At 44.7% G+C, this 18,780-nt stretch overlaps 1 protein-coding gene across 4 annotated transcripts in view; it reads right to left on the reverse strand.

Moving 5' to 3' along the window:
• The window catches only part of kis (chromodomain helicase DNA binding protein kismet), a 128,306-nt gene that overhangs the window by 42,308 nt on the left and 67,218 nt on the right, over window positions 1-18,780 (reverse strand). For 2 of the 4 annotated variants that reach the window (XM_089579787.1, XM_089579786.1), the window contains 6 exons: window positions 18,300-18,341; window positions 14,129-14,202; window positions 12,588-12,796; window positions 8,086-8,293; window positions 6,896-7,041; window positions 2,882-3,523 (listed from right to left, as the gene is read on the reverse strand). In XM_089579787.1, coding sequence (XP_089435913.1) covers window positions 2,882-3,523; window positions 6,896-7,041; window positions 8,086-8,293; window positions 12,588-12,796; window positions 14,129-14,202; window positions 18,300-18,341 — 1,321 coding nt within the window. The remainder of the gene's footprint in view (window positions 1-2,881; window positions 3,524-6,895; window positions 7,042-8,085; window positions 8,294-12,587; window positions 12,797-14,128; window positions 14,203-18,299; window positions 18,342-18,780) is intronic. The other 2 variants (XM_089579789.1, XM_089579788.1) reach the window with 1 other exon arrangement.

The following is an 18,780-nucleotide window of genomic DNA, read 5'->3' on the forward strand; positions in this document are numbered from 1 at the left end:
AGGGGGAGTAAGGAAAGAGAGGTCACATTAGGAGGTCAATTCCTGCTTCATGTGGAAACTCCCAGAGGGAGAGCAACGTGGGTCGAGCCCAGTGTCGTTAGTTGGTGTAGTCTAAGCACTGAATGTACTGATACTACTTCTGAGGTGTCTACTTCTGATAATGTGGTAGCCAAGGCAGTCACACATGTGCTGCACTGTTGGGCGGGCATCTTTGTTGCACTTTCTACACGTTACTCTGGCCATATGCTCGTCGTCGTATTCATGAGCGTCCTTAGCGTCGCTCTGCCGGTCATCTGTCTCGGACGCGGGCATCTAATCAAGAATTGAGGCGTCCCCATCACCTGTGAGAAGGTATAGCCGACCAAATCTTTAGCTAGCTAAACATTTGGCTGGCTGTACATGCTGCTGCGCGATCTGCCTCTAGGTCCAGTGCACCAGGATCAGATAAAATCGCCAATGCCATCCTGCGCAACTTATCCACTGACATTCTTTAAGCTCTCACATAATATATTAGCGACCAGGAATGGATTCCGAGGTATCTGCTACCAGAATAGAAGCAAGCGGAAGTTATCCTAATCCTCAAACCTAAAAGCCACCATAAATTTCAGCACTTCGTCCAATCTCCCTCACCTCCTGCCTTGGGAAGTCGAATGAAGGGGTCACTCATACCACCATCCAAAATTACAGAGGAACACGACTTGTCTCCTTCTGCATGCTTGAAGTCCGTCCTGGCCTCTCCACTCAAGACTATTGTCTTCTGCTTCAACATGACATACTCACTAGTATACCCTAAGCGGTGAGCACCTCCTCCTCACTTTGGACATAAAGGGAGCCTTCGACAAAATAGCACACACCCCAATTCATGACGGCCTCAACCACATACACAACGGCTCTTGCATATTTCAGAACATCTCTGCCTTTCTATCCAATCACACCGTCATAACTGGCATCGGCTCCATATGATCCCCACCATCTCACACCCCCAAACACAGACATCCCACAAAGGGCTGTCCTCTCATCTTTTCTTTTCAACATTCCCATGGCCCCACTTTCGCACCAACTGCACATGAGGACACCAGCTACACCAAGTATACCGGCGATATCTCTCTCAGACCCACCCACAGCTTCCTTGCGGATAAAAAGCCAGCCCTGAAAAACACCATTAAAATGGTCAAGACGTTTGTCATGCAAAGCGGCATGCAATGTGCCCCAGAATGAAGTTCTCTGGATTCACGGTCACCTCTACAAGTCAGCCAGCCCTATCAGACTACAAATGCACAAAAGTCCCATCGAGTAGTGCTCGCTTGTGCGAGTCTTGGTCTCTGGATCTAGCACGACAGCAAACCCACCCACACCATCACCACTCTAGGCACATCCATCCTCAATTGCCCGCATGATTCGCCGCATAGCAGGGCACCATAAGGGCATGTGTAACAAAGAAACTGCTCAATTAGTTATGACCCTTGCCATGAGCCACATACAACATGGCCTCCCATACCACTATCTCACATGCCCTACCCTGAATCAGGTCGATGTATCAATCCGCACCCTCTACAAAACTGCTCTTGGTCTGCCACTGTGTAAGTCCATGGCCCGCCTGATCGCCCCCTAGGCATTCACAACCCCTTTGAAGAACTCCGTGACGCAGTCCTCACGTTTCAACACACTCGTCTGCTCACTACCTCAGCAGACAGAGTCATCCTCTGCCACACTGATGACCCCAGGCCTCCCAGACCCTTGTCCTCAGGGGTGTACTCTCCACTGACATCCGCATGCATCTCCACTCTGACCCTATCCCGTGCACCACGTACCTCAAACGGCCAGAAGACAGGCCCACTTTCGACATCGTCGCAAACAGTACGGACAGGATACCACAGCCATCTATGTGGACACTGCTTCCTATGCCCACCCACAAACATATGCCTGGCCACAGCACACTGCACCAACACTTCATGCCTAGCCGCTTCCTTCCGGGCAACAGACCCCGCTGCCGCTGAAGCAATCGCTATCGCCCTCACCATTAAATTGAGCGACATCCATTCATAGAGCTCGCATATGTTCACCGACCCACAGATATACTGTCGGCCGAGCTTACACAAGTGGTAACGTCGCAAGCCAAGCCCTTCGTATTCTAGGGCATACGCTCCAACAAAACCATGTCATTTCCTGTGTCCCCAGCATCAAAGGCCTGGCTGGAAACACCACAGCTGATACCCTATCGTGCAATCATACTTGCTGATCGGGGCCTCCCCATCCCAAGTTCTACCCCTTACCCACCCACTATGCAACACGCCTAGAAACCTTGTGTCTCAACAGGCACCTACACCCCCTACCCCACAAACACCTTTCCCTGCAAGACTCCTACTTTCTCCAGCAGATTCAGACGCTCACATACCCCAATTTCCATCGCCTCCATCACCTTCACCCAACACTACACGCAGATGCACGTCCTTGGCGTGGTGACACCGCTACTTTCACCCATATCGCATGCACATTTCCACAGAAACCCAACCACCTTAAGCCACCTGATGCAGCCTTAGAGCAGTGGGAGGTGAAGCTGGCCAGGTTCTCCCCGGCAGACGAGGAGGCACTGCTCACCATCGCCAAGAAATTAGCAGAAGCCACTGGGGCCCTGGACTAAGGGACCCATATGCAACAGCTCCAACCACCACTACTGCCAGTAAATGTTTATTCACTCATTTGCAAAAATATATGTTCCCTGAAAATTTGATAATTGTGACCCTTTTGCCCCTCAAAGAAGAAGGCTAAGGATCGAATGGTCAGAACTGTAACGTAAGACATGAGCTCGCAGCACAGCATGCACCTCTTCTAACATTCACATGCATTTTTTTTTTTAAGCCAATACTAGTTAGTGACTAACCTTTGTCAGAATCATTCTGTTGTACAGGAACATCCTCATTATCTTCTTCCTCAGTTTTCTTTGGTTCTATTAAAGGTACCTCATGCAGTTCAATTTGCTGCTTCTTTGTACTCCCTTCCTCAGGTGTCTGCTCTAAAGTCTTAACTTCGGGATCCTCATCAGCTTCAGAAGCCATTTCACTTTTTTCTTCATCAACTTCCATCTCCTCTCCGGGGTTCTCTTCTGTACTGTCCTTCAGAGTCAGCTCTTCATCTTCTGCAGATTGCTCAACGGGCTTATCCTCATCCATTTTCTCGTCTGCAGAAAAGACTTCTGGCAACCTGGCTTGTTCCGCCTTAGAATCGTCACGAGCTGGCTGGACTGTGCTCTCTTCATTTTTCTCTGCTGTTCCAGCGATGTGGTCCTCGCTAGGTGTCCCCTTAGCAGCCTCACCAGAGCATTCAGAGGCAACCTTTTCACTCTCACTTGAACTGTCGACCTTCAACTCGCATGAATTGTCAACCTTTACTTCGGATCCCTGAGGAAGAACAGAGCCCTCATCTTTGGAGAGAACCACAGCTGCCTGAGTCACAGTCTCTGGACATAGCACTTCTTGGTTGCTGTCAACCGTTGCCTTTGCAGTGGCTGGCACAGCAGTATCCACTGGGAAAAAAAAAAAAAAGTACGAAGACAGACAGCTATTGCATTAGTATACCAACACTTGAAGTTACATTGTGAGCATTGTAAAATTCATCATAGTACAGCCAGGTGTGACAGCACTACACTGCCCAAGTGAGAAGAAAGGGAGAACAGAACAGAAAGGAAGGGATGCTTCTGCCCAAGTGGATTTGCATTACAGGTCTTACCTTGCTGCTACAAACGATTAACAGATAGCCTGTATGGCACAATACAATGGCTTAACAGGTGCCAGGCATGGATGCAGATATTTCAATGGGCACCAGACACAAGTCCACAAGCTGCACAAAGTGCCACTCTTAGTGACTGCGGTCACAACTCACACAGTCTGTGGTGAGAGCACATGTTGGTAATTTGTTGGTAGTCGTGGGCACAAGCACCAGTACCACAAATTGCCAGTATAAATGCACCTTAAAGATTTCGAGCCTCTCATAGGGACTGAAATTTTTTTTATTTGTGCTAAATCTCACAACCGGGCAACGTCTTCCTGCAGAACAAATTACCGTATTTACCCAATTCCAACGCGCCCCCGATTCCAACGCGCACCCAATTTACGGCACCAAAAAAAAAAAAAAATTTCAAGCCCCGATTCTAACGCGCACCCGATATTGGTAATAATAAAAAAAAAAAACTACAAGCCCCGCTTCTAATGTGCATGTGACTTCCACGAATGAAAATAATTTGCAACCGTTTTTATATTTTAAGGGGAGATGCGGGTGAAAAAACCGCGATTTTTTTCGATAAAGTCGATTTTGTATTTTCTTGCGTTTTGTATTCCCCCAAGCCTCTTCTTTTATGTGTAAAAAAATCAAAGCCGATAATCAATGGGAAGTTAGTAAAAAATACAATTTAAAGCACTCGCGGTGGCTCGCGAAAGTGCGAATTTGAGCGAATTTCGGGAACGCGGCATTTCGCTCCACGGCGTCGCCCGCTCTTGAATATTCGCGGGGAAGTAGGCCTACCCATCGTCTACGAGAAGCCACTTCGGCAGCGGCGCATTCTTGATAAAAATACGAAAAAAAAGATCGTTTCCCGCCCGAGTCGAGCGTCGCGACTGGCCCTTCAAATCACGTGGTACGATCGGAGCCGTTCCATTGGCTACGAGCATTCCACCGCACGGTCGGGCGCAGACGCTCTTTCTTCGTTCTGCCGCCACCGAGACGTGAACCAACGCTTCTGCCCGGGTTTTTCTCCTATCTCCGCTAAGGATGTGACTGAGAAACGAGATTTTCGCTCACGCAATTTCCTGACAAAGCATCAGTATAAAGGAAGACGCCCCAAGCGCAAGCGGAGAGCTCCGGTTACGGGAGGTTCGTCTGCTGCTAGGCGTAACTGCGGCAACGGCGATGCTTCTTGCGGAGCATCGATGACTTCGTCAGTGCGTCTGAGCGAAAGATAAAGATCTTCGACTGTAAAAACGGGCGCGGGAGCGCTGTTATCTGTGAGATCGGCATGATGCACGACCTCGTCAGCGGCGCGGCGTGCCCCGCCTGCGGACGATGTAATCTCTGTCAGAGAGTCGGCCGCAAAACAGAAAGGAGTCTCATCGTTTTTGGAACTTTACCGCCGAAATGACGCGTTTCCGATAACCGTTGTTTCATCAACATATTCTTCGATCCGCGTATCTTGATCGTGCAACGGCAGTGATGAGGCGTCCGCCCGCGGCAGTGCACGGGATACCGTCGCCGTGAACGCGGTCCGTGGTCGCTGAGCACGCGACCAATAACAAGCGCCACACCGGTTGAAAACGGCTCCTGCGACGCAGAAAACGACGAGCAAACGTGCTCCCATGTTTCCAGCAGTTAGTGAGCTCCCACATCGTATAATGGCGATGACGATGGGCAGCTATGGGGCAGTTTCGGTTTGCACTCGAATCCAACGCGCATGCGATTTTGAGACGTATTTTCCCCGAAAAAAGGTGCGCGTTGGAATTGGGTAAATACGGTAATTTTAAAAGTTTCCACTTTGTGCCCTCAATCGGAGCGATTTCTATGGGCAACCTTCCATGTGTGATGTCACATGTTGGCATGCTCGTTGATATTAGCTCTGCGTTTGCTGAAGGACAAACGCTCGCACTTGTATTTGGTCAGTTCAGACAATGACCCAATCTGTAGATTGCATTCGCCAGTTTAGCCAATCTTGCATAGACGATAAGTTTCGGGACAGTATCCGTGATGTCATAGGCTGGTATGTTGTGAAGTCTTAGTTTAGCTGAAACCCAATTTCGGTTTCGGTTTCCTGGTTTCTGCTGTTCTAAAATACTTTTATACTCAGTATTTTGAAAAAAGCTTTCTAGTGCCAGAGAGTCAGGACTCTAAAGAATGTGATGGGATTATCAACTCAAAGTGTTAAAAAAACGCCCAGAGTTGCCCTCCAAGAACAAGCGAAGACAGTTTTCAGTAAAGGAGAAGGCGTGACGATTAAAGAGCGGCCCCAACTCCGAGGACAGTCCGACTGCTTAGTTTTGGTTTCGCTTTTCTGAGCTTCGCAGCAGCCCACAGCAACAGCGGCTCGACCAGCCAGTCTGCCAGCCAACCTAACCCAGCTGAGTGCTGTTTCAGATGCTGACTGGAGTCTCGCTGGTGTTTTCTTTCCCAATTTTTTTTCTCGCCGCTTTGGTGCCACTGAGCTATTTCCTTTGCTTCCGTCCGTCGGTTCCGTTCTTACACTCTCGTCAGGTGCCATTCACTGTTCGAGCGGTGAAGCCTCCACACATGCGACCATACCGCTCATGATTAGTGTAACACGGTAGTGGTACAGCTAAACAGTATCACACAGTGAATGCTGCGAGAGGCTCTTACAATTCTGGAGCAGTTCTGTTTCAATGCTCTTAACAATATGCACACAATAAAGCATTGAAGAAAACGTGAAAAATAGTCACTGCCACGCTGTTACTCATCTCAAAATTAGGCAACCACTGCCCAGACTTTCACCAAATAAATTTACCATGATGCAACCAGGTAATGACAGTCATGCGATAATTAAGCATTTCTTCCGGTCCCTTGGCAGTCGAATAGGTGGAGTACTAGCTTTGATTTCGGAGTGTTTCATCATTACGATATTTCAATATAACGAACTATTCTTGGCAGTCTCGCGAAGTTCGTTGTATTGAGATTTCACTGTAGGCAGTATGAGAACTAAATTCTAGCAGCCTTTCAACAAAAATTCCGCAAAAGCCTCAAGCAAAAATCACATAACATTTTGCAATGCATAAAGTATCTTTCCTTTCTTCCATAATGCATGACACTGCAAGTTTTTGCTTGTTGCACTAACATTAATTTAATATAATACAAACTTGGGTTCAGAAAAGATTGACAAAGCATGCAGATGAAGACTTACCTGTAGCAGATACAAGGGGAAAAGAAGGTCCATGGTGGCTTACAACAACCACTGGAGGCTTTGCTGCAGACTGTGCTCGAACAACTTCGCGGAAAGAGAGATCTCCATCATTAAGCAGATGATAATCCATCCTACTTAGGCCATACCTACAAAAAAGAAATACAATTGATAAAACTCTCACATGAGAAAAAGTTGTACGTGCAAATACAGGACTATAGTTCAAAGCAGCAAAATTATACTGTGGAGCAGCCTGGCGGAGCGGCCCGCGGCCTGATCTGGGCCCGCAACAACAACCACACAGTGGGGCAGAAGAATAAACAGAGCAGGCACAGCATAACACACTATTGACAACAAAAAAAAAGTGGCAAAATTTAAAAAAATATTCTACTCATCGAGATGGAGGCTGGTCAGAAGTGCTAGTTGGCTGTGTTTGCCTTCACATTATCGGCTGATGATAAAGATTTGTTTTCTAATAAGGTCATGTTGACAAATAGAGCCAATGTACAGGAAAGACAGAGACCTGCAAAATCAACTAAGAAACTGCTTTCTCTGGACCACTGGAATATCGGAACTTTTCCATGCCACCCTGGAGCATTTTTCGCAGCTCCTGTTAATCAACACCAACTAATGTATGAACACTCATCCACAGTGTCATGCCTGTCACAGCAACAAGCACAAAGCATGAGTGCAGAGTGAAGCTGCTTACCAGTTCTACTGTCAAAAAAGAATGGCATGAACTTGTTTCCAGGCCTAGTGACTGCAATTACCCTAAAAGGTCTGCAGTCTGCTGCCGGAAGAAAATTCACATTTGGCATCTGTTGCAGACCTCATGCCAACCGCAGACTTCACAAACTAGAAATCTGAGACACCACCATGACACTGAGCCAGTGAACTGAACAAGTCTGTGTTACGAGCCTGGATACACCTGCAATGACTAATCACATTCACGAGCAAGCATAGCAAGCAAGAGCTGAAAAGTTGGCTTCGGTGTGTCACTACAAATGCCTTTCCGCACAACAAAATCCACACAAAAGACACAAACACACAGTGCAATATGCCTATGTGTCCCCCTTTGTCCACGTTGTGATTGCGCTACCTACAAAAGCATGCACAGCTAGCTGGAGTGTAAACGTTAGAAGAAAATTGTGGAAAAACAAACGTTTCAGCTGCTACAAAATAGAGCAACTTACTTAGCTGCACCAATGAGCAAATCCTTATCATGCCGTCCACAAATCCACCAGTCTGGAAGATCCATGGAGGGTTGACACAATTTGAGCCTCTCGTCAAGTTCTGGGTGTGGCAAAATTTCTTCTCTTATCTTGCTCAGCAACTCAATACGCTGTAGACAGCGTGTGGCTCTCTCTTCAGAAATTGGCTCGACGACATACTGAAGGTTATCTGTGAAACATTGAGACAACTATATAGCAATTCTAAATGCATGAATACAACATCAATCAAAAGTAGGGGTATGTCATTAGCAAATTCTCTACTGCAAAGTGAATACCAATTATAAAAACAGACTGCATAATATATCAAATATTTTTAATAGTTTCGAATATGAATAGAGGTAGCCTAACTTAAAAAAGAGATGTTTTTCACAACACACAGCAACAAAAGGTACCTAAGTACATACTATGCACAAATTTTTATTTTACTCCTACCACTACAATCTATTAACACCAAGAAGCTTACCACGTTAAACAAGAGGGGAAGAATGGCACAGCACAGCAGCACCCCACTATAGTACATCGGATATAATAGAAACTTTGATACAGCCTTCCATAAACGACTACATGTTTTTTTCTTTTATAGTGAAGACATCGGGGAGATCCTACTCTGAAAATTATGCTCCTTCCTGTCACTTATCGTGGAAAACTTCAGATAAAAAAAATTGGCTGTGGTTCAACCAGGCTGAACCTAGCAAGATGAGCGAAAGCTCGGCTACGCCTGGTCTTTGCCAGGCAGCTAATTTTTATTTTGTCCCTCTCCCCTCTGAACACGTGATTCAGCGAGTGGTGGTACAGGTGTTACTCAAGGCGAGGGAGGCAGCGGCAAGGAGCGAGCGCAGCTGCGGCGCGGCAGCAGGCGAGGCACATGATCTGACGTCACAGCCACACCTCCGCCCCTCCTCCTGGCTGAAGGTCATTGTCAAGCGGTTTTGACCTTGAGCCTTGCATATGGAGAGCAGAGCTTTTCGCTCTAAAAGCAAATGCTAGCTAGTCCGGAGAGACGATGCAATACAAGCGGATATGAAACTGCAGGGCTGGCTGCACTGGAAAGTGGCAGTCAATGGCGATCTTGGGTTCATGTCACGTGACTTAGAACGCTGATGCTCTAGGTGGCAGCAGTTCAAAGATGGTCAAAATTTGACACCATTTGACACCTATTATGACTTTTTCAGTCACCGCGTGTCATTTAAAGGGGCCCAGAAACACAATCTTAGTTAACTGTTTTGCCTGTTGATTGCATACAGTGAGTTATAATGGTGCTATTAGCGTCGGTAATACCGCGTATATTCCGTTTTTTTAATATTTTAATGTCCTCCCAAAAACAACTTCATGGCTCTGATGGTGTCGCCACACAGTGGCGGGTTTTTAGCATCGGATATGACATCACCTGGCGCGAGCTTGATGATCGGACAAACAGTAAATATACTGCAAATTGCGCGAATAAATAGACACATTTTGCACCTGTCTGCGTTTTATATTAGATCAACAAAAACAACTTGTTTTTCTTAGATAAAAGCCCTGCAAAACAAGTAAAATAAAAATACACCACCAGGGGCGCTCTGGCATGGAAACGCGCTGCCAGTCTCAGCAAAAACGAGTTACAGGGAGCAGGCAACCATGGAGTACAAACTTCCGCGACGTGCTCTGGCTGGCTGTTTTGATTGGTTGCGCCAGGTGCCGTCATTGGGAGAGCAAAATAGGAGTGGGAAGCCCCGCCAAAATCGAGTTGAGGGCAGAGTTTTGTTTGCTTGTATTTTGAAATTTCTCCACTGAATAACTCCCGTTCCTGTGCAGCGATTCCTGTAATTCTTTTTAAGTCAGCATCTGTGTGACATAAAGAACCCACCTGAAGTATAGCCGGTATCCCCCCAAGCAGTGTTTCACAGCCCCTTTAACTTCTTGTTCAAATCTTTTCTTATTTTACTGTATGAAACTAGGATGTTCCAAGATGCTAGAATCACCAAAAACAAAAAATCTAAAAATTTTAATAAAAGAATGCCATTTTTTTTTTAAACATTAACACTAGGTGAATGAAAACTGTACCACTAATAGAGCTTGACCTCCGCTTTCCAAATGTGTTTTTAGTTCCAAGATAGGTTTAGGTTTATTGGGGTTTAATGTCCCAAAGTGACTCTGCTATGAGGGACGCCGTAGTGAAGGGCTCCAGAAATTTCGACCACCTAGGGTTCTTTAACGTGCACTGACATCGCACAGTACACGGGCCTCTAGAATTTCATCGCCATTGAAATTCAGCTGCCGTGGACAGGATCGAACCCGCGTCCTTCGGGTCAGCAGTCGAGCGCCATAACTACTGAGCCACCGCGGTATAGCTCAGTGCCCTCATGTTCTGAGTGCCATGTGTAAGTGAAAAACTGTGCATGCTTGCGCAGCCACTGGACATAGCAGTATGCAAGACAGCACAGTGCAAAATGGTTTTTCGTGTTCCCAACACTCCACTGAGTACAAATCAGCAATATACCGTATTTACTCGCATAATAGGCGCACTTTTTTTCCAGAAAATCCGGCTCAAAGTTCGGGGTGCGCCTATTACGCGGGGTAAAATTTCCGGAAATTTTTCGACTCGCAAAATTGAACACACCGCGTAAACGCACTCGTGTACGGGCCGCACCCCGTTTTCGCGAAGAAAATGTTAAAAAAAAAAAGGCTGTGTAAGGGCCGCACCGAAACTTTCGGAATGCACGCGCCGAGGCCTCCGCGATCGGCTCCGGCTGCGCGCAACGGGCGTTTGATCGCGGAGGCCACACACGCGCACAGGAGCTTCCAGACGCCGCCCAAGGCCAAGCTCATCATCATCATCATCGTTTTCCTCCGCCGCGAGCTTTCGCTATCTATATCGCCATCAGCATCTCCAGCTCGTTTTTTTTTGTTGTTGTTGTTGCTGTCAAGTGCCGGGATTTGCGGTAGCGCAATAGTTATCGTGGTTTATGGCTTTGCCGCGGAGCGTTGATGTTTTAGCTCGACGGGCAAGCACCTTAACAGCTACACGGCTGGGAGTTTGCTCTCGAACGCGGCAAGCGTGCGGCAGGTCGGAAAATACAACGTGGCCGAGAAGTGCGGCAGTTGCGACTGCGGCGTCCTTAAATTTTCGTACGCGACTCCAAGGTTTTCGCGGGCCTAAGTCGGGAACGTTTCCGGCTGGAGATGAAGCTTTCCAAACAGACGTTTAAAGTGAGCATCCCTGAAAACTGTGTGCGGCTGTTCTACGCGATGTCGTTGTACGTGCTGTGGGTCCGCAGCAGCTGCGACGGCAGCAGCACTAGTAGGGACTAGTAGTCAGTTCAGCAAAAACTTTGTTAAAATAAAGATAGGGAAGCGGGGGGTGGCGAGGCGTCGGCTTGCAATCGTGTAAATACAGTATTGATCACAGTGCCAAGTTCGGGGTGCGCCTATTATGCGCGGAAATAAAAAAATCTGATTTTTCGCGCCCTAACTAGGGGTGCGCCTATTATGCGAGTGCGCCTATTACGCGAGTAAATACGGTAATGTCATTCCTAGGCATGCACAATTTTGAGAATTTTGGTATCTTGTGCTTCGTTTTCAGAGGCTAGTACCTGTACACTTAAGTACACAAAACTGCACAAAAGCCATGTTTGGCTTAAAATAAGAAGTAGAGAAAAACATTATCAAAAGCTACAAAATTTGTTTACTACTGTTGTAGCAGCACTATCTGCATTGTAGGATCGGAGATGTGTGGGCTACATCTGCTCTCTGTGTGTTCAGTGCGACTAGTGTTCGTAGAGTCGGCGATGTGCAGGCAGCGTGCTCAAGGGTGTGGTCGCGGCTCGAGCGCTCACACCATCCGTAGTACGTGGGATAGTGTTCCAAACATCCGTGCACACAATGCACTCTGGTATGAGAATTTTACGAATTCAAATCATGCTGAAATTTGCATTAACCATGTTCGCATCATAGACATTCCAATGTATATCGATCTGTGCACACGACCAGCATCGCTGTTAGTGTGTTTATTTTCGCTCTCCAACATACACTGAAAGGAGAGGTTTCACACGTTAATACCGAGCTTTAAATTTAAAAACTGTACATTTTAGGCACTTTATGTAGTCCACCTTTAAGCGGCGTTTGCTTGGGTTTATCTGCAGGCATATATGCACTTTATGTTGTCCACCTTTGAGCGGCGATTGCTTGAGTCTATTTGCAGGAATATATGTGCGCACTTTTAAGACGAATATCGGATATAGCAAACAAATTTTCGCTCAAAATCGACTTCGTTGTACTGAGGTTCGACTATACCTGCATACACCTAGTTGAATAGTTGCTGCACGTAAGCCCGTGAGGAAGTACCTGACTTGATTTTGAATTTAGTTACACAAGAGGAGCGACGAGGAACTTGCACCTTGAATACAATTAGCTGTTCACGTTCACCCCTCACTCTGCATGCATTCATGATCCAGTAAACAACTAGGTGAGGTAAGAGAGCTTACCATCTTCCTCGCCCAGCTTACGTCCACAGACACGCCTGCACATAGCCCGAAATGCACGGAAGTATTCTGTCAAGGTGTCATCTCGTTTGCGCTCGAGACGGCCTACAGTACGGAAGCCTTCCCACACAAAGCGCTGTTCCTGGCGACGATAATCCACGCCATAGCAAGAGACTGCTCGATAGAACTCTGCTTCTTCTCGCCTTGACCATCTACGAAAAAAGCCATGTATAGCAGAATTAAACAAAAAGGAAAGCACCTGACCAATCTATACATTACTTCAAGCTAAACACAAAGTAATATAGTAACTCCCACAAATATAATGATAGGCTTCAACTTTTCTTACATTCAAATGCCTTCTGTGAACCGACCTGAAAAAGTAAGTAAGTAAGCATGCGGAAGCACACATGCACACAAAAGAACATTAGGCCATATTCAGGAGAACAGGGCAGGCACCACAACATCTATGTTTTTAAGCCAGTCCTTAGTTCTCTTGGGGAGCCTGCATGAAGGTATTTTTAATGAACAAAAGGGTACAAAAAGGACACAACACACTACTCTCTGTCTCGCCTTAGTCTTTCTGTCCGTCCCCTCTTCTTCATCGAGAATACATTCAGCTAGCTCCTAGTGAGGCTAGCTGCTAAACAACGCCAACCAACTAACCCAATAAACAATTCTTGGTTCAGTACTGAACATAACAAGGCAAACCTTTTAAAGTATATGTATTAAAGGGACACTAAAAGGGGAATAAAAAATGCACCTAGAATAAGAGATTGCAAATATGTAAGTTTTACACAGGATTGAGCTTGCATAAGCCACAAAATTACAGTGAGACAAGAGACACTACATCTTGAAAATTCCAGTAACTGCACCAAGTCAACTGAATACTTTGCTGCCACAATTGATTCTATTGCTTTCACATACAACTTTTTTTATGAAAAAATACCGTACCATTGAAATAAGGGAAAAGCAGTGCTGTGACTGCTGCTAAGATAGGGAATGCACGATTTAACATCCCAAAGCAACACATCGGCTATGAGGGACGGCATAGTGGAGGGCTCTGGATTAATTTAGACCACTGGGGGTTCTTTTTAAGTGCGCTGACATCCAGCCTAGTGTTGATTAAAGCACATCACCCCATCATAGGTACGAAGTGTAGGAGCCAGTGCATTTTCTATCCATGCACAATCAGCTCAGTAGCTGCTCCTAAACTGACAGAAAAGCAGGTACTGTTAGGCCTACTCTAACTTAGCAGCATATCTAGTGGAATTCATTGCAGCCAGAGTGAACTGCCTTATAGAGAAACTCTGCTATGCTTAAGAGTGTGGCATTCATGCCTTACTCTCTCATACACACAGCACAAAAAAAAAAAAAGAAACCTTGGTAAGACGTACTTGTTAAATTCTGATACACATTGGCTAACAAAAATTCTTCTAGTCCGACAAGAGCAAGTAAACAAAAAAAAGCGAACATCAAAAGCATTGCTATGCAACCTTTCCAACCCAGTTTCTCCAACTAATGATACAGATTTCTAATGTTCTCACCTCTGTTGAGTTTCAAGCCTCCGTATCTCTCTTTCACGAATGGCAGCCTCAAACTTCTCTCTTCTTTCCATTCGCTGCAAGACAGGAAATTCAGGATTAAATTCAGTCCTAAAGATGAGACTACACACATAAGCAAGCTATTGCACAACAACACCCAAAAGCAAACTGCAAGCTGGAAAGAAAGCGCACAGCACAAGGGAAGATTTGTTAAGAAATAAAAATATGTTCAGTGAATAAAAGTTCCGCTTCGAAGCAATAAAAGAATGACAGCTAAGGAAAGCCATTGAGAAAAAATAATAGAGCTAACTTCAGAAAAAAAAAAAATTCATTTTTATCAGAAAATCTGCAGCGAGACCATGCAAAGGCAGCATCTCTAGAGCCAATTTCAAGATAGCCTGGCATAAGCGTCACTGGCAGCAATTTTGCTAGCACCATTTTTGTTCCAGGGCACTGAAGAAAAAAAAGCTATGCATGAACTAACAAAAAAAAAATGCAAGAAAAGCTACACTTGTGATACGATAAGTAAGCTGATAAGTAAGAATATGCTAAAAATTCAGCACCGTAAACATTTCCATAGAGCAACCTTTGTGCCACTGAAGTGAAAATAAAATTGGCTAGTATTCTATGTCCTTCAACTAAACCTTCATTTTGCTGCTCACGGTTCACTTGTCTTGTTCGCATTTCATTTGACACTCACAGTACAAATCATCCAAGAACTACAACATTACATATTTTGAAAGGATGCCACCACTGCATGCTCTCAAGACAGTTGTGCCCACTTATAACGACTACGTTAGGCCTTTAACACAGCTGTTTATGAAGCATTCATTTATATGGGGGGAAAATATAAGTGCTATGTGTCATATGCCTTGAGCCTGTTTTTCGTGTGACATTTCAAATTGTGTTTGAAATGAACATTGGTTTAGAGGAGAGAAAAAATTCTTTTCACACTAGCCACACTGCCAAAATAGAATATCCCTTTTTATGTTTCCAGAAAACAACAGTGCCATCGCACCTTGTTTTAGAGTCTCATGTCCAATGTGCTGCCTATACATATATATGCCATATATGTCAGCATGCAAAAGTTACCATGTGAAAGCACGCTTTAACATGGTCTGACGACTACTATAAAATCATGATAATTAGATTTTCAAAAACAAAAAAAAGGACAACGAATTTAACCTTTTGGTGTTTGCATTACTGAACTGAATATGTGAAGCGACTAATTCGCTTTACAATAATGCAACGGAAATGCTAGCTTAACCATCAAACTATGGCAAAAATTGGAACTACTAAAAGACTGCAGTATCTAGTGCAAATTTAGAACAACATATGCGAATTTTCAGTTATAAAACCCACTATTACCCATGGTTTGGTCGCTGAACTTATACGATGCTCAAAAAAAGATCAGTTAATTTTGGACTGCCCTCAAAACAAGAATCCAAGGTATTCACCTTTCATAACATAAAGGCAATATTTCATCCTGTAGCTAAAAAAAAAAAAGTCACAATCCACAGTAAGAAAATATCTGTAGTTGCTCATTAACCTCAGGGTAATAACTGAGTCAATAAGCTGTACTCAATAATATGTTAGCTTACCGCAGCCAGAGCAGTACAGTCGAGCCCACTTACAACGAACATGACTGTCACATACTGTTTGTTATATCTGGATGTTTGCAGTAAGTTCACTGGTCATAACACAGATCTTTGAGGGACGAAAGAAAGAACACAGGACAAGCACCGACTCACAACTAAAGTTTACTGATAGGAAACAAGGCGGACATAAAGGAAGCACAGGCAAACAATCATACAACAAAACAAAATGCACGTGTTGCTACGTGAGGTCAAGGAACATAACTTCCCTATCATGAAGACAGATGGAGGGCTTGCTGACACACAATATTGGTTTTTTCTTCATGTGGTAAGCTTCGCTGATTTGCCTTGCTAATTGGACAGGGTGCTTGGACAAAATGTGATTATGATGCGATGAGGAAAAAACAAGATTTGCAATCTCGGCAATGGTTGGCTAAATTAGTGGACTTAGTTGAATCTAATGAATCATGACGTTCTTTCAGACATGTATTAATGCACCGCCATGTCTGGCCAATGTATATTTGTCCACAGGACAGAAGAATCTTATCCACCACCCCCTCGGAGGATGGCAAAAACTTCATTCCGTGCTTTATCCCGCAGGTCACTTGAGGCTCTACTTGTTTTTCTGCCTAATTTAGCTGACCATTGCAGAGATTGCAAATGTGGTTTTACATCCCAGTGACATTTTGTTCACACACCCTGTCTGATTAACAAGGGAGATCAGCAAAGCTTACCACATGAAGAAAAAACCAAGATTGTGTGTCAGCAAGCCCTCTATCTGTCTTCATAATAGGGAAGTCATGTTCCTTGACACCATGTAGCAACATGTGCATTTTGTTTCGTTGTACGACTGTTTGCCCGTGCGTCCTTTATATTCGCCTTGTTTCCTATCAACTCGTCCTGTGCTCTTTCTTTAGTCCCAGTCTTTTGCGCTGCTACACCCAAGAACGTATTACCAACTCGCCTGTTTAGAAACTGTATAATACAGATGGCAACCGCAATATGACTTTCACGATTTGCTGGCTACAAGGCATTTGTGAACCACCATAACCCTGGCCAAGTTCTCGAGCCTGATGGCACATTTTCACACGCCACAATCAGCGGGGAGGTCGTCACCATGTGTTTAGGGCTAGTGCATCACACAATGAAAGGCTGCTTTGAAGCATGGGGCATGTATCAGAGAGGCATGAAATCTGAACCCGCAAATGTGGTCACTTCTAAGCCTATGATGCATATTGTAAGGACCACCTCTTTGCTGAGTTACAACTGGTCATAACTTTTTCAGAGAAGACCACGCCAACGATACGTGCGGGTGCAGCAGCGAAGGTGGCTTTTGCACACTGGAAAGTTCCACATCGCCCCAGCTTCAGTCCTACCTAGTCTATCTTTGGGCAAAATAAATTTTTAAATATTTTTTTAATTTAAATAAATTTTTGGGTAGTGCACGAGACAGGGCTTTTTGGGAAGCTCCTATGCAGCGCTGGTGTCGGCGAGGTGCAACTATCTATCTGCTCTTGAATACGAGTAATACAAGCGCTTCTACCTGAGAAGAGTAGCCACTTGAGCTCTTTCAGTTTGTAACACTCAATCTGGCCTCTAATTGGTGATCAATCCATGCGGCGCAGGCGATAACTGGTGCAACTGACGAATGCTTTAGTGCAGGCCGAGATCGTGCCTCTTCCACTAGTTATGTTAAGGCATGATAAAATCTTTTTTTTTTATGGCCCGCCATAAAAAAATTCCTGCGGTCCTGCGTTTGAAGAGGAAGACAAGTACTATTTGAAGAGGAAGACAAGTACCGCTGAAAACCCATAAGAGTGCCACTCCTCTAAGCTAAGGCACGAGGTCGTTTCCCAAAGTGGGCAAGCTTCACAGTTAAGTGCACAAAATCTGAGGTGATACAGCACACCAGTGGCGCACTTTCTTTTTTCCGTCATTTCTTAGCATAAACCCCACCCTTTTCACTGCCTTCACATGAAGAGCAAAAACAGTATCGATGTTCATGTAGGACCACAACGAAAACCGCGCAGCGTGCCCCAGAGAGTGTGTTCCTGGCGCCTGCATGTACACTGTAATCAAATTTTGTGTACGTGGACATTAGTTGCATTTAAGATTCGGCGCCACAGCCCCAATGCAAATTGTGACGCTCACATAGTCTTTGTCCATATTAAGCGAGTGTTCATTATAAGTGGGCTCTACTGTATTTCAGTAATACAAACGAAAATAATGTAAGATTAATTAATAAATAATTGGCCATGACTACCATGAAATACATGAAAACTTGTTCTTGAATTTCTTTTCACAAGCTTTCAACACCAGTCATATGAACCCTATGTGCAATGAGTAGCTATAAGCAGGCTCAACTGTGGTTGGCATGATACTCTTTTTACTTAAAACTTTTTTTTTTTAAGCTGAAAGCAAAAGAAAACTGAAAAACTGCATTCTTTCAGAGGAAAACGGGTGAAAATGTGTTCTCTGTCAACTGTTCCATTAAAATGTCAGGGATGAACATGAAACAAAGGTTGCAACACAGTAGAGCTGCAGAAAGAGAGGTATGGCAGTATAGATAAAATGCATACATTTACAAAGTTAAAACCCTCCACCTGTAAAGCGGTTAAAATCTGCAACAAAAAGAAAGTTCATATCATTAACCTTGAGACAATTCAAACAATAAAACCAATAAAGGCATAAAAGACTGTGATCTAAAGTTCCTGACATTTAGCCATTCAAGAACAAACCATCTTGACGAAGATTAGACTGATCTTTCACTGTCGCAAAGATGTCTTCTTTCAGGGGGTACGTGGTACACATTAACACAAAAACACAGCAACCACCCAGGAGGAGTACAAATGCTACACAATTCAATAATAACACACAATTCAACATGAAGCTTCCTGAAAGAATTCCATGCGACTTCAAAAGATCCTCAGACACAGCTTTTCTTAAAAGAACTTCTCTATCACGTAAATACAGTGCCAGGACTCAGAGTTAATTCCTCAGATTAAAAAAAAATTTTTTACAGAAATGTAACAAAGCAATGGGTTAACGTAATATCTCAGC

The sequence above is a fragment of the Amblyomma mixtum genome, chromosome 3 (assembly GCF_055824585.1).
Source record: "Amblyomma mixtum isolate Tamu chromosome 3, ASM5582458v1, whole genome shotgun sequence".
In the NCBI taxonomy this organism is placed as follows: domain Eukaryota; kingdom Metazoa; phylum Arthropoda; class Arachnida; order Ixodida; family Ixodidae; genus Amblyomma; species Amblyomma mixtum.